The 17,500-nt window shown below is 44.6% G+C and overlaps 1 protein-coding gene across 2 annotated transcripts in view; it reads right to left on the bottom strand.

Moving 5' to 3' along the window:
- The window catches only part of akap7 (A kinase (PRKA) anchor protein 7), a 34,004-nt gene that overhangs the window by 594 nt on the left and 15,910 nt on the right, over positions 1-17,500 (bottom strand). The window contains exons 9-10 of one of the 2 annotated variants that reach the window (XM_084483915.1): positions 4,423-4,458; positions 1-2,235 (exon numbers count right to left, since the gene is read on the bottom strand). The exon at positions 1-2,235 is cut by the window's left edge and continues 594 nt beyond it. In XM_084483915.1, the coding sequence (XP_084340041.1) occupies positions 2,015-2,235; positions 4,423-4,458 (257 nt within the window). In that variant the 3' untranslated portion in view covers positions 1-2,014. The remainder of the gene's footprint in view (positions 2,236-4,422; positions 4,459-17,500) is intronic. The other variant, XM_084483916.1, reaches the window with a different exon arrangement.

Genomic DNA, 17,500 nt, shown 5'->3' on the forward strand with positions numbered 1-17,500 from the left:
CCTTTTTTATTAGTAAGCAAAAAGTATCCTCAGTAAAAAAAAAGTATATATTCTTTTTTTTCCTCATCAGTCAAACTTAAAATGTGTGTGGAATAAATGAAATTGGATCGCAACCTGTTGAGCTGTTCTGGCATCAAAACAAAGGACACATGTAGAATTTAAGTAAAATAAAGGAAAATGTCTTTGAAATCACCACCATAACCTCCATCAATAAAATATAGAAGTCAATAAAACAAACAATTTAAAATGATTCAACACTTGATTAGTGCAGACAAAAGTCTTTTTTACACTGGATACGTTCCATCATGACTTAATGAATTTTAATCGACTTCCCGCACCGTAGCCAAGTAACGTAAAAAGCCAGATGGAAGACATTGCAATAGCATGTTGAGAGGTTTTCAGGCAATAACAGTGAATATCTGATTCATCGTCATTGTGGCAGACATCTTCACCACCGTCGTCATAGATACACCCTGGGTTCTGTGGCTTTGCTAACCAGCAACCACTGCTAGCCAGGGCCCAAAGTGCTCTTTTACATATGCTTCCGTATGCTAAACCGACCAATTAGGGATGTAGCGGTCAGGCTACGGTACATCAACCACCTCGACCATAAAAAGGGAAGATACATCATCCATTGCGTGTGATGTTTGGACTGGGATTATATGTAGTATATTTTCAAATAGAAATCTCTTTAATGGATGCCAAATTACGATTTTTTTTTCAAAGAAGCGTTTGTCCTAATAGTAGTGCCAGTGCTTTTATTAACTCGATTTCATAGAAAAGGGAGTTGGTATTCAAAGTGTTTGTATATTTTAAGTGTTATAAAACGTATTGCAGAAACAAGATTGACACGTTCCAGTGCAGACATTTACTATGGGAGCACTCACCCAACATACAGTTCAGCATGTTTGTTTGTTTTAGTCGCTGGAGTGTACATCACTAAACTACAAACTTGAGGGGTTTAGTGTTTTTTTTTTCATAAAAAATTATTCATAACTTTGGGTATTTGTTTTTTGTTGCACTGCCTACGCTCAAGGCAGTTAGTAGAAATGTAGCTACATGCCCAATGCTGGGATCAGGATACTTTCAATTCAGTCGGTTAGAAACTTCAACCTAAACTGCAATTTACACGGCCTAAACAAATTAGACCTAACAGGGTACAAAAGGAGATCAAAGAAGAGTGTATATTTGAATAAAACGTGTTGAAATGAAAATGTTTCTTGAACTACAAAATCGAACAAGTCCAAGCTGATACAGGCCAATGATGGCATAAAATAAAATAAAAAGCAAATTTAATAAAATACCCAAGCCACACTCAGTTCAAACAGTCACCGTGTCCCATGAAATGGTGTACCGAACAGTACAATATCCTTCCGGGCACTCCATGACATCCTCTTTTGTTTATCAAATTTCTTAGTGTACTATGTGGGGAATCACATGTTTCAAAACAAAGCCGGTTTTTACTTTAAAAAAAACCAACTAATAATAGAATAGAACAAATTCTATAAAAAAGCCAGGTTTTCTTTCAGGACTAATTCGAAACAAAAGATGATCTCTAGGAATCGTATCACATGTTGTCCATGTGGTGCACTGAAGTGCAGAAACAATTAACAGAACTCATACAGAGCTGTTGTCTCTTAAACTGTTTGCACGGAATGAAACTAAATCAATCAATCATTAATTTCCTATTGGGCAGCTGACACGACTGGATAATTAGCCTGTTAGCAGGAGGGGACAGCATACATGGATGCATTTTCCTATTCAACTGGAATGGTTTCAGTGGCTGAGTTTTACTATTTCGCTGGCCACAGCTAATGTCATCCGCTAGCTTGGATGGTCAATGAACTGGGCGGATCCCTTGGTTTGCTTGCAAGAAGTTCAGATTGTTCCTCTAGCCAGCGCCACCCTAGCGCTTGCTTGACCGCTGACCTCCTAGATAGCCCGGGCTGGCAGACTGTTTCTGTGGGCGCCCTTTTTTCCTTTTACTCAGTCTCCTCCTCCCAGTTTGATGCGGTCACTTCCTGTTGTCTGTGGTGGAGTTGGCGGTCATGTCCAGCTTAGCCGTGCTCTCCTTAGTGTTTTCCGGGGGCGGCACGGCTGCCGTATTAGGTCCGCCCCCGTTCTGCAACGTCTCCTGTTTGTATTGGTTCAGGGCGCGATTGACAGCGTCCTCGACCAACCGCTTGCTCACCCTCTGTAGCTCCGCCTCACTGGGCTCCTGACGCTGGCGGCCACCTGTAGAGAGTGGTAACGACAATGTTACATCCTACACACACACACACACACACACACACTCGATAGATCACAAGCTACACAGACACATGATTATATAGAAAGAAAAGTCGAGAAAGAAAGAGCAAAATGGGCAAAGAAAGAGTCCAACAGCCCTGAACTAAGCATGAACGCTGGAATGATTATGGAACAGATACACAGCCCTCTCTGCAGCTTTTCAAATCAAAGACAAGAGGTGTTTGATGAATAAAAGCGTAACCTTCCATGTGCAGTGCCTAGCACATGTGGGCACATTCTCACACACACACACACACACACACACGCACACACACACACACACACACACACAGTTGTGTTTGAGTACGTAGCCAGATAAAATTTTTTAACACTAATCCTGGGATCATTGTAAAACCTATTTTCCCACTCAGAGCACCTCCTTGTTGACATTTCGAGTAACAAATCAAGAGTATTGCTATAAAAGCGTTGAACAGCTGTTCCATGTGACTATTTTACAAACTGACAGATGATAGCACTGTGAAACAAGCTCTAATTATTTAAAGATCTCTTTCAAATTTGTCTTCTGTGTGGGTTTATAGCAAGCTATTTATTCATAGATTATCTATATTTACAACAGAACGAACATCAATGAACAAACAGCCTACCCGACTCACTTCACTGTCTTCATTGCGTGAATAAATATTGTTAATAAACAATGTGTTGAGCTGCACTCAAATATATTTAATTAAATCATTATTTCAATTATTCATGTCAACACAGAATAAGACATTGAAAAAGTTGCATCTTTAGCATGGTTTATGTTTTCATAAAACATATTGTGCCATTATTTCTCCCCTCAAGGGATCTCTCTCAGCTCATAAAGTGCGCAACAGAATTGATGTATTTTTGTTTTTACTACTCAAGTGAGACCAACAGCGATAATGGATCAGTTTTCTCCAACACCACTTTCAGCTCAATTAAAGCTCCCTAGAGGAATTGACAAAGAGGAGTGTTTTCCATCATCCAGACTACGTTTACAATGAACTCCCTGAGCCTCTGTTAACACACGCATAATGGTCATGAATTAAATTGGATAAAAGTCATAGCGAATGACATGCAAATGCAAAGAGGTTGTTCAGCAATTTCTTAATGCATCCGTTATGTAACTGTGACAACTGTGACTTGTATAGTGTGTCTGTGTGTGTGTGTATGTGGGTCATACTTTACTCAAGAAATGTCAGACTCCTAAGTCATTGATTGATTGACTCATTGTTTGAGTGATTGCAGAAGATGCAACTCCTTGGGAATACTTTAAAGCTACGAAGGGCAGGATTTTTCCAACTAACTTCATTGAGTGATAGATACTGAAGATTGTATCTCTCAATGAAGTTAAGTCCTCTGTCACCTGCTTGGAACAGGAAACGGGTGGATAAATGGACATTGTTTGGCTGCAATATATTAATTTCACTTTTTAATTAATTTGAAGCGGTCCTTTACATTTACTGTTTCACTGTATTTTTGTTACCAATATTGGACAGATTTTGGTTTAATTTACATTCGACGTGCATTCGAATGTAAATGAAACCAACATTCGATGTGTAAAAATAACTATTATATATATATATATATTAATAGTAATATATATATATAATAGTAATAGTAATATATATATATATATATATATATATATATATATATATCGCTTATAGATATACCATATAATAGATATAGATAAATCTATATAATATACAACAACATTTAAATATAGAATATAATTAATAATCGAATAATGATTTCTATCTATGGTTTGAGTAGTCACTGTATGAAAAGGCGAAGAATGAGATAAATGCTTTTAAACTAGGTTAAAGGTTGATTAGAGGCTTGTGGAATGTATAATCAGCATGTAATTACTCACAATCAATTCCAGAGCAAGAAGGCACTTTTGATTAGTGTGCAATTAAACGTTTTTCATACTTTTCTTGAAAAATTAACATGAATTACTGCAGATTCCAACTCTGTAATTTCAACTATTCAGTGATTGGATTTGGTGACTATATTTTAGTGCATTCCTTTGATTACATGCCGGATAGAAATCAGGGCATCATTGTGAGATTTTGAAGGATGGTTTTCGTTTTCTAACTGGTGATAGAAATAGTGATCGAGAGGGCCATCGCGGGATGGGGGGAGACATACTTGTGCGTTTGGAATGGAGCGGGCTCCGAACCAAGTCTGCAACATCAGAACACAAACACAGAATTAAAACACTCAATTGACAAAAACAAAGACCAAACCGAAGACATAACAAGCAAATGACATACCAAAACATGATTTCATAATACCAATATTGCTCCAGCATTTTATAATTCCTCTTCAAAATACAACCAAAGTTTGATGGCTATGGATAGAGTTGTCTGTCCCTATTTTCCATTTCTCTCCACCTACCTTTTGTTACGTTTTTTTTTAGCTTGCTCTGTTGTCATGGTGACATTAGAAACCATGCACTTCAACAATTTCAACAATCCATGTGGTTGTGACATCTCAGTTCCTGTCATTAATTCACAATCTCCTGCTCAATCTCTCCATCAATATGCCTCTCTCTCTCTCCCTCTCATCTGCTTGAGGTATGCGAACAGTCTATCACTTTGCTTGCCTCGCTATGTCTCTCGCCCTCTTCTCCTCCACCCCACTGTTTGACCCTCTCGCTCTCCAGCCACACTTACTGCTTTAATTCAATTTGTTGTTGTATCCAGTTGTAATTTTTTTAATTTTTTGTTGCATCCAGCTTGTTTGTCTGCATACATCTCTCCATCCTTCAACACACACACGCACACCAATGTGGTGTGTGTGTGTGTGTATGTGCTAATGTGAGTGTGTGTGTGTGAGTGTGTGTGCGCCTCCACAAGCGGCGCCAGACAGACCGGCTAAATGCGCCCGGCGGCCTCGCCTGGCATGCTAATGAAACCACGCTGGCTCCCCGGTAGCATAGTCTCTCTCTCTCTCTCTCTCTCTCTGTCTCTTATCAAACAGACATTGTCACTCTTGCACTCTAATCCCTGCTTTTTGGTGCTTTGCTTCCTGTGACATGGCATTATGATTGATGGGGAGATAAGTGTGTGACTGTGTGCGCGTGTGCATGTGTGTGTGCATGCGTGCGTGTGCGTGTGCATGGGCGTGTGTGTGTGTGTGTGAGCGTGCGAATGTGTGCGTGTGCAGAGATTGAACCATGGCCGTCTTGCATAGCATCTGACCTTCTCACGCAGTACTTTTCCCTCCCTCCACCGGGGGTGGCCGCCTGCTCTTCCCGCCTACATTGCTTTAGCAGAATTGATTGCCTAAGAATCCTACTCAAACCCCCTCCACCTCCCTCTCTGCCGAATCCCCCCCCCGCCGCCGTCGCCATCTACCGCCGGAGCGTCAGCTATTCGGATCGTTTGCCAGTGGGGCTCAGTGAAGTCCTGAAAATTTCCGCTGTGGAAAAAAAAAAACCACACAAGAGCAGTCCCGGGAAAGAGGAGCTCGTGGATTGGCTAATGAGACCGCCGTCTTTTGCCGCCTGGCCGCCGTGCCGGCCCTGCAGTGCAGCAAGAGTTCATCTGAAGGGTCCTGTCGAGAACCGAAAACCGGCCTGTAGTGGACTGGAGGAGCTGCAAGGGGTGTGGGTGTGTGTGTGCGTGTGTTTTTGTGTGTGTGTGTGTGTGTGTATGTGTGTGTGTGTGAGATGAGGAATTATGAGGATAGAAAAAAAAAGGTGGGGGGCTTAATGGAGGAGCAGCTTCCTGAGGAAATACCAGAAATCCTCTTGTACTCTGACACACACACACACACACACACACACACACACACACACACACACACACACACACACACACACACACACACACACACACACACACACACACACACACACACACACGTCAAACACAGTGGGGCGTGTGTGATGCGAGCATCGCATGTGTTACAACCGATAAGCCATCTCTCCATATCCCACTCTGCAAACACGGCCTACATTAAAAATCATTACCATGGAAACCCCTCATTCACGCACACAGGGAAGGGGCCGTACCGCGGGTAAGCCGAGCATGCAATTAACCACGCGGCTTAGAGGGGGGGGGGGGGGGGGGGAGGGGGGGTTAAATGTTTCGCCAATAAAAAGTAGGGATGCACCGAAATTTCGGCCACCGAAAATTTTTGGCCCAAAATGGCCCAAAAGCGCATTTTCGGCTTTCGGCCGAAACACTTTTATCACCGAAACAACACGGCCGAAACAGGAAATTGTGATGACGCAAACAAAAACCGCGGCCAGCACACGCTTGTCTGGATAAGCGCCTTTGCGCCAATATAATATATAGTGAAACATTGTGAAACAAATGACACCTCTAGCTAAATGTAGTAATCTAGAGAACCAGCTACAACCTTGTTTTCATCCAAACGAGCCGTCTTTAGCGACGGCTCGCTATGAGACAGCTTCTATGAGCTGTCAGCTATCAGCCGTGAGTTTAGGGACCGTCCGCAAAGTGCCGACAGCTTCTATGAGCTGTCGGCTATCATCCGCGAGTTTAGGGACCGTCTGCAAAGTGCAAAACGGAAAACGGTATCGTTGTTTTTTCAGTGCTAAATAAATATTTTTATACTTTTAATAATTGTAATTGATTTATTCTTTGAATTGCAATTCCTTGATTTTAGTGAGGTTAGTACACCGTCATCGCTATAAATGCAATGGTAGGCCTACTAATAATTGGCATAATAATTTATTTCGGTGTTTCGGTTTTTGCTTTTCGGCCTTGGTTTCCTCATTTTCGGTTTTCGGTTTCGGCCAAGAATTTTCATTTCGGTGCATCCCTAATAAAAAGCTTTACGTGCTCGGAAACGTAATGGATCATAGTAATAGGAAGTGGAGGGGCCTTCGCTCTGTGGCTCATCAGCAAGGTCAGGCCGACTCAGACGGAGTCCAAAAAACATCCATCATCAACATGAGGCGTCAAGCCTGCTGGGAGGGTCACCGTGGAGTCCATCGCTCAGCTCGTACCCGGTCTGGTCGGGGAAAGGTTTTATTGTGGAGCATCCGTTGGGCGAGAGGGGAAACTGACCCTTTTCTACTGGGTGCGTTGGGCAGACCACGCAGGCCGAAGAAAAGCCTCACTTTGGTTTTTGGCAGCACGCAAGCCTTTCTCGCTTTCACAGAATGGGGACGAGTGTGCGTGTGTGTGTGAGGCGAAAAGTAACCAGGCAGTTTGGAATTTGACGGCGCAACGAAAAAAAAAACATGACTCGCCAGCATTAGCTCAATCTGACCGTTGGAGGGTGAGTGGTGGTTTAGCGAAGAAGAAAACCTTCATCTGGCTTGTTGGGGGGGGGGGGGGGACTTCTTCCATGAAGTAAATTTTCCGAAAGCCCTCTGCAAGTCACATACTAATCACAGCATCTTGTAATGGAGAATACTGCACTGGAGAGAATGCTTTACATTCTGTACAAGTCCCGCCCAGAGCTGTGAATCGGCGGCGATGCAGCGTGTCAATAAGCGACCGCACTCTGCAAAGAGCCCGGGTTAAAGAGCTGAACGATAAGACACAGATGGCTGGCTCTGAGCCACACACACAAGCACGTCCAACGCCAAAGTGGGGGTATTGCAAGCGTGTGCCTCCCTTATAAGTTATGACACGATGAACAGGTCCCTAGCTGGTCTTATCGTCATGCTGGTCGCACGGAGCTTTGATCTCAGCTGCAGCCCGCCCCGCCTCTGGTTCTTCCTGGCTCGGGGGGGGGGGGGGGGGGCGGGTGGATCGTTCGGCTACTCAGCAGTTTTTGGGGGGGGCGGTGACGTCGCCGTGCTGACCTAGTTCACCAGGCTTGTCTAGTTTGTGTTGATTTAGTTTATTCTGCTGCTGATGCTACTAGCCTTCGGGGCCGGCAGCTGTGAAAAAAAAAAGGTGAGGCAACACGCAAGAGGGTGAAGGGTTGAAGACGACATGGAGGAAGCAGGAGGAAGGAAGACGGGGAGAACGGAAGACATAAGGACACGATGAAGTACATAAGGGCAGACAGCGAGAAATGATGCAAGAGAGGAGGAACGATGAAGGGACGAACAGGAGGAGAGAAAGAAGGATGGATAATGGTGAACAAATAGAGAAGGATGAATAATAAGAGCTAAAGAGGAAGCAGTGATGATGGGAAATAAATGAATATAGAGATGGGAAAAAAATAAAACAAATGAAGCAAGAAGTATATATAGAGATCGTGGGGAAAGAAGGAAAGAAAGATGGGAATTAAAGGAAGATAGCGAGACAAAAAATTGCGAAAAAGGAAACAAAGAGTGAGAAGAAAGAGACAAATGAAGGGGTTCAGGGAAACACCATCTTTGCCCCCCCGCCCTCCCACGTGACCTCTGTGCTACACGCTTCACCAGCCATGCTGAGCTGTCACCCATCATCACTCATCGCCGTCTCCTTCTCCTGGCCCTGTCTGAAGCCACCTCCTCGGGCCCCCTGCCTCTCCTCACTGTGTATTCATCTATTAATAGATCACACACACACACACACACACACACACACACACACACACACACACACACACACACACACACACACACACACACACACACACACACACACACACACACACACACACACACACACACAATGCATCTCGTGTCTCCCACTGGGCTGATTATTTATCACACTTGTATCCCGAACAAACCCGTCCTGTGTGTTGGTTTAGGAGGCTTTTCTTTTCCCGCCCCACTTAATAACACCCAGCGACTCGTGACCCAGAGAGATGCGTTCACAATGCGTTCACGGTGTGTCAGGGCGAGTCTAAATACCCCATCCGTCTGCAGCGTCACAGCTCCATAGTGGCACTGGATCGCAAAGAAATAACACCCAGTTCACTGCTCGCCCCGCTGTGCGTGAACTCCATGTAGCGGCCTCAATATAGATGTGCGAAGATATCCCCGGCGACGACGACAACGACAACAACAACACCCTCACTCCCACCCACTCAGAATTATTTCAGAACATGCCCACAGAAACGCGCCAATATTCAACAGCCAGAAATCAATATTAATACACCATAACCGGCACGTCCAGCTACAACACACGGAACAATCGCGACTCGGTTGACCCCATTAGTCTGGAGATTAACCGCCACGACAATCAAATGCTTTATGGATTGGGATCAAAAATGGAATCGATTGCTGCAAAACTGAAGTAAGTGGTTCCAGAGGAGAGAGCCCAGACGAGAGAGCTGCAGACAGCGGTGCACCTCGCCTGTGGGGTGTAGCGGGGCGGGTCTCTGTTCTGAGATCATCGCCTGAAGGCAGGTGACAGACCCTTGGTCCCTGATAACAAGGTGTGTTCAAACACGGGTGCAGCACCGCCCCCCCCAAGGAGAGTCGAAATGTACTCGCTCTCCCCCACTTGACTCAAGCGCACAGCGGTTCACATCAAAGCAAAGTGAGTCCAATAGCGCCACGACCGGATGTAACGGAGAGTTATTGTACATTTCAATCAAATCAACGGAACTCCCTCCATAGTCCGCGTGAATGTTTGGTTGCCTTAATGTCTGACGACAACTGGTCCTCACTCACCTTTCAAACCAATATGATCAACAATGTCTCGGCTCCCCCCCTCCCCCACCCCCCCCGAGACCACATGGCCGGCTCGGGGCTGATGTCACTGTGTCACTCACGATCCAATCCTGGAGGATCAGATGACATTGCCCCAACGTTTACCAAAGGGCTGGTCTCCCGTTTCTAGTCGATAACGTGTCTGATTATAGAAATGCAAGAAAATAAAAAATAATTAACGGATGGCATTTCAAATGTCTTTAACCTACCGAGGCTCACGGTAAACCCGTTGGGGGAGAGATGGCAAACGGTGCCTCCTATGGGACCGTGACTCAGATATGGAAGGCTTACTTGATGAGCCTCAATGTGCTTATGTGAACAGAACTCATGGTCAGGGCTCTAAACTTAAGCCTAGGCTCCTTAAAAAAACGTTCTATATATATATATATATATATATATATATATGTGGGAGAAAAATAATGAATCACAGCCCAGAAATAAATGCTTGTTATGCATCGAATTTCATACTGTGCTGCGTCAGAAAAACTTGAGAGAAAGAACCAACACTCTGTCTACTCAAGGCCATTATAACTTAAGGTTCTGAAAATCAAGGTAAGGACGGAAATAAAACAAACACCCACATCCAAAGCCTGACTCATCACAAGAGGAGGCTGTGCCAGCTAACCGTTTCCTTATCCCTTCACACATGCATTACAAACGCTGCAATTCTCTCACACACACACACACACACACACACACACACACACACACACACACACACACACACACACACACACACACACACACACACACACACACACACACACACACACCTCTAATGGCTTCATGTGGACTGTCAAAGGTTGAAGGCAATGTGTTTGGTTTTCCATGAGAAGACATTTATCTTATCTTGTTACGATGACACAAGGATCAATCACGTGGAAACTAGATAGAAGCCGGGCAGCAGAAAAACAATAACGACCCATTGGGACTACTAAAACAAGGTACTTCTAACGGATGACTACCACACCATGTGTTACTCTGGCTGTCTAAACACATCAGGGTGTATGTGTGTGTGTTATGGGTGGCTGTGTGACTGAGTGCTACCAACGCTACATGCCGCCTTCTCTAAACAGCAATGGCTGAACACACACACACACACACACACACACACACACACACACACACACACACACACACACACACACACACACACACACACACACACACACACACACACACACACACACACACACACACACCCTATGACCTGATCCCTGGTGGTTATGCCCTGGCCTTGTCTCTGAATAAATCTCGTTGCCAATCCCTAAAAATGGATCGATCTCACTCTCTCCCATGTCCCTCTCTTCCCCCCCCGACCCAGAAGTAGGACACAGTGGCCTGACTGTGTGGAGAGCTGTGCAGCTGCACCCGGAGAGAGAGAGAGAGGGGGGGGGGGAGAGAACGCTTGCGGGGGAAGGGGGGGGGGGGGAGATGGGAACCAGAGATGGAAAGGGGAGAGAGAGTAAGAAAATGGTAGTGGGAAAGGAATAAAAGCAAACCGAGAGCAAGCATGGGAGCTAAAGAAAAACAAATGGCAGGCAATGGGAAAAACAGACTTGTGCGTTTGTATCCCGGGGAACACAAGTTTCCCAGATACAAACGCACAGCTTGTGTTTCCCAGCAATACCCTCTTTCTCTCTGTAGCGATAGTGTCAAAGTCTGCATTTACGACCGGACGATAAACTTGAGCGCAGTGTGTACACACAGGCCAGAGCACAGTACACACAACACTGAGACATGAACGTCATAAATTACAGGTGAGCCGTATCGCTTGGCACTAAATGCTCTGTAGTTGTTATCAGCGAATAATTCACAGCTATTACATATGCAAGGTGAATCATAAAAGGTGATGAATGTTACTTCATAGTTGACAGATTTGACTGCATTACCCAGGCTAGGGAGAGTGGTGATACATTTGTATCGTGTTATCGGCATTCAAGTGGCCGACCTTTAGATAATGCATTACACTGAAAACCAAAAAAGAGAAAAATAAGAAGGTTTCACTGTATTTATGGTCCCTTCTGTCTCTGGAAATCATCCATAAAGCCATCCATAGTCCCTTTTCTAGAGGAAATGACTTCCTCTTTTAAAGCCAGGGGCTTGCAAGCGGCCTGAACCTGATTAACTGAATCTGAATGTGACAGAGCATGTGTAAATAGCCGCAAAGGGGTTCGGACCACTTTTATATGGAATCAAATATAGATCTGAAACATTTATGTGGTCCCTCTTAAACTACCGTCATTGCCTGACTAAATGTATCACCGTGCTGGGTAGGGACATTTTAAAAGATTGAAGGCCTTTGTAGCATTTGGTGTGAAGCATCTCTTTGAGTTGTTTGCGCCTAATGATCTCGTTAAATGTAAATAAAGTTTTGCTTCTGTGCATTTGGCCATCTTCTCGACAGTACTTTACGTGTCTCACATTGACACCACACGTCACTCATGGAAGGCCAGACATGACATGCTTACTTGGCGTGCAAATTACCACGCACAATCTTTGTTTGAGTGCAGGCCCCTGGAGCAATTTACTAACAGCTGTATAAAAGGGGTCATCCAACATGGGAAGAGTGTTGTAATTGAAATCCAGCGTGAACTTAATCTAATTAATGTCACTTCTAATTAAGCCGTTCTCTCGATCCCAGACAGGCATGGACCTGTGAGTGCAAGCTTGTGATATTCTTTGTCAGGATGTTGGTGATAATTGGCTTGAATCTATAGATTCCTGGGACACCTTGGGAGTTAAGCAAACAGCTTGATTCCCAGATCACCACACAGAACCCCTTGGACTGAACGCCCTGTAAGTGTTAAAAAGTGTCAGGCTTGGCTCCACACAAACACACGCTACAACACTGGGTGGAGGGTCACAAAGACAGGAAAACTAATCAAAGATCTAGCCTGAAACGTGTGTGTGTGCGCACGCGCACACGCACACACACACACTTTAAGATATAGCGGATTACTTTCTTCACAAATCACATATTAAAATGGGAGGGTTTCATTACTCAATGCACAGGAGAAGACAAGCTGATCCAGGATGGTCCAAGAGCAAACTCACACCACATCCCAGTTAGCTTACAGCTCTACACAAGGATGATGGACTAGAACTAAGCCTCACTACAATAGGGTGGTGGTGCCTCCACACTAGTGGTCGACATCTAATCTGACACAAAGACACATACTGGAATCACACAGATCTCTAGAACAGTAACAGCCCTGCACAAATCCACAGGGCACCACAGGGAGACAATAAAAAGGGGCTATAATCATTAAATTAAACAGCCATCATCATCATTCCAACACACACACACACACACACAAAAGAACACTTACTGATTTTCTCCTCCGTTTGGTTGAAGGGAAAACAGCATAACTGCCCCATGGCGCCTCCGCTCCTCTTTCCCCCTTTCTCGTTCCCCCCCCCTTGCTAGACCGCCAGACGCAACGTTACAGTCGGCTCCAATCTGACCGTCTGCCTCCTCGCTCTCCTGGGTCACTTGCTACCTTGCTCTCCCCCTCTCTCCTTCTCTCCCTCTGTGTGTGTGTGTGTGTGTGTGTCTCTCCCCCACTGCCTCGCGCTCTTTCGCTGTGCCTTAAAGGACAGACGACGGATCAGAGCACACAATGTGTCTTCTACCGCTCTCTCCGCAACGCCGCTCCCAGTCGGAGCCACGGAACAAATGAACACGAGAGAGAGAGAGAGAGAGAGAGAGAGAGAGAGAGAGAGAGAGAGAGAGAGAGACTCCGTTCCTGCTCCACTTTACACGGACACACAGGGAGGGAGGGGGAGAGAGGGAGAGAGCGAGGGGAGAGAGAGAGATAGAGTTAAAGGGAGAGGAGAAAGAGAAAGAGGGAGGGGGTGTGTGCGCTAGTGTGCACGTGCAAGGATGAGCACGCATGTGTGAAAGGGGGAAAGTGTGTGTGTATGGGGGCTGGTGAAAGGGAGATGCAAGTTGGGTGCTCTCGTGCGTGTGTGTGTGTGTGTGTGTAAGATAAAAAGAAAGCGAGAGAAAGAAAGCCCATGAGTGTGTAAGCCCATCAGTTGAGCGTGTGAAGGGGCAAGGGAGGGCTGAATAGAGGAGGAAGGCTGTGGCTGTGTGTGTGTGTGTGTGTGTGTGTGTGTGTGTGTGTGTGTGTGTGTGTGTGTGTGTGTGTGTGTGTGTGTGTGTGTGTGTGTGTGTGTGTGTGTGTGTGTGTGTGTGTGTGTGTGTGCGCGCAAGTGAAATGTATGTGCTCTTCACATGACATGTAATTTGCGGGATCATACATATCACTTGGTCTGGAAGGAGAAAAAATAATTGTATATTCATACATATGTAAATGTAATCAACTCAGGCACAATTTGTTGGAGCATTAAAATAATAGCTATTGCCATGTGACGGTTAGCTAAGAATATCACATTCCACTAGCTAATGCAAATCCATGTCCACTTCTATCTCCCATGATCTTGAACTCCATCAACATCTGTATTGCTTTAAGACCAGACCGTGCTGAGAAACATAAACTAAAGCAAGGCCCAGAACCGTCCAGGTACTCCAGAGAAGACAGTCCTGGTTTTCCTCTTCACCTATCTTCTTCACTTCTCCTCTTCCTCTTCTTCGTTTCCAATTGTTCCCAGTCCCTCTCCTTTTATCTTCTGTGTGAATAACTATCTCTTTCTCCCCCTCTATTCCTCCTCTTCTTCTGAACCTCTCCTTCCCTCCGCAGTCCCCCTGTTGCATACACTTAAGCAGGGCACACTCATTGATTTTCTGTGTAACTGAGTGTGGGATCACTGAGGATAAAAGTCTGGTCCTTCCTCAAACCTTTTGCTGAGACCTCAGCAACAGTTACGTCTAGCAGCTGAGCAGAGCAGCAGTCTCACTCTCACTCTCACTCTCACACACACACACACACACACACACACACACACACACACACACACACACACACACTCTTCAGTGGCCGAGCCAACAAGCCTGGTCAGTGTAATTAGCCTAATGAATGCTGCGCAGTACAGCCTGAGCCAGATAAGCCGGTATGCTGCAGAGATCCTGTAAGCTGCAGTCATAAACAATCAATTACAGGTTCAACTCCTTATGAAACAAGTAGAAGACAGGAGGGAATACAAATCCTAGAAATGTGGGTGATTTATGGATTGAAACCATTTTAAATCCAAAAATAAAAAAGTCCACCAAACAATTGCATGACTTGGTGCTTCCATGAAAGGTTGGATAGTTAACCGACATATCTGGTTGATTTATGTTGATTTTAAGAAGAGTCTGATGGATATTTTCCACCTATAGTAACACAGCTATTGGGACCATTGACCTGTTAAACAGGCCGCCAGGTTTATATCCCCTCGTCTTGGAGACAAAGCAGGTGGGAAGCGGTGAAATGCATGGCATGCACACTTTACTTAAGGCTTTCAAAGTCCCTTTGGTTGCCAACAGCTGAAAGGATTTCAGCATTAACAAATCCCTGTATGCTTCGTTGGTGAATCGCAAATGCACTTTGTCGTTGTTGCCTCCTCTTTAGATGTGGTTGGATCCCGTGTGACCTTCACGACGAGGAAGTGACACGTGTAGGTCCTTAAAATGTAAAAGTGTATGAAGAAATAAGGATTTGTACAGGGAAAAGCAGTTCTCTTTAAAAAAAAAAATACGAATGAGTTCCAAGGAAAAGGGATATGCTCGTTTACACATGCCAAAATAAACAATGGTTTTGCATTTCTGCAACTCGGCTGTAACTGAAGACAGAGGAGCCACAAGCACCACAATTCACTCACAGCTGCAGTTACAAACAGTACGTTCAACACACACACACACACACACACACACACACACACACACACACACACACACACACACACACACACACACACACACACACACACACACACACAATTAAGCAACATTGCTACATTTTCAAGAACCTTCCGTGGATGAATTTGGATATTGACTGTTGGGCCCAAAAAAACAACAGTTTGAGGTTCCAGCAGATGAGGCAAAACGGGTAGAATACACACAATGTGAATGCAATTTACATTCCCTTGTACACATGTAATGAAGAGTTATGTAGTTTATACGGTTCATTGTAATTATTAAAAATATATAGAAGAAAAAAGTATGTATGACGTATTCAATCGGTCAATGTAGGTGTACATCATATCCATGCGGCGTGCATTTTCACATAAAAAAAAAAATTAACAACCTTGAATTGCTAAGGTGGATCAATATTAACTGCATGGAAGGGCCTCACTACACCACTGGCCTGTGCAGAAGATGAATGTGTCCGTATGAATAAATTACATATAGCATTAAAATAGCACAATGGACGATACTGGTGTGTTGACTGCCAACGCAGTTGACCTTGAGCTTATCAGGGTCACCTCCACCACCGCACCAGAGCACCAGTCACAGCACACCATGACATGGCTGGCCACCACCCAGCAGCATGCAAAAGGAAAGGATTACTCATCTATAGGCTGCAGTTTGAGAGGACGAGAGAGGAAGAGAAACTGAGAATGTGAGAGAAGGGGAGAGAGAATCATAGAGTGAAAGAGAATGTAAGAAAGAGAGAATGAGGGAGAAGCAGAGTAAGTGAACAGATAGACAGACAGACAGACAGAGAAGGAGACAAAGAGACAGAGTGTATGGGGCGATAACGGTGACTTCAATATCCTTACTAGTCATATTCATTACTATCTTTGTGCACCTGGGGAGGATATGGACACAAACAGTGAACAGGCAAAGTAATAATGGGATCACACAGGGCGATGGTGGTGGGGGTGACGGGGTGTGATTCAGCGCCAATAATTTCCTGAATCGATTCGATTCCGATCAACAAGGCCCCGATTGGTGAGGGATATTTCAATAGTTACAATACTAACTAGATCGTTGAGAATTTGCAAAAATTGTTGCAAATTGTCTCTAACCGGGTGCTTTATTTAGAGGATTTAAGTTTACATTAAGAATTCGACCCAGAGCAGTTACATTTATGCACTTTTTAATAAAGTAAAATGAACGACACACTACAGCAGTCAACACAATATAACCAATAGATCCACAGGCTGCTCACACGGGACTCACGAGGACAGAGCTTCAAGCATCCGTGTGAAGAGGCATGTAGAAATGAGCAACCACTGGGGTGTCTCAGCGGCTCGCCCTGCTGGTGCTAACCCTGCAGGCAGTACGCCTTGTTGCGAACTGGGAGTCGATTCCCACCTGTGGTTCTATGCTACATTTCGTTTCCTGTCCCCCGCCGCTGTCCTGTCCATAAAGGCAAAACAGAGATTGTACAAAAAAAAAAAAGGCTAATTAAACAAAAGATTGATCGCCGGCATTTTATAAATCAATATCGGATCTTGAAAATGAGGATCAATTTCTTTCGGGAAAATACATTTTTGTATATCCCTAGGCTCTACACCAATGTCACAAATAGCTTGCTGTTGTCGTTTTGTTTGCCCTTTTCAGTTACTAAAAACAGCTAACTCAACTCCATAGAACGTATCATTTGTGTTCCTTTTAAATTGTTTTCATCGATCTGCAAATCAGGTACTTTCGGAGAAAAAACGCGAAAACAACATAGCAAACTCATCAGGTCTATTATCATGTAATGGTGACGGGGACCAAACGCTTAACCATTACGACACCGGCACACGCACATGTAC

The sequence above is a fragment of the Micromesistius poutassou genome (genome assembly GCF_964030765.1).
Source record: "Micromesistius poutassou genome assembly, chromosome: 19".
NCBI lineage: Eukaryota > Metazoa > Chordata > Actinopteri > Gadiformes > Gadidae > Micromesistius > Micromesistius poutassou.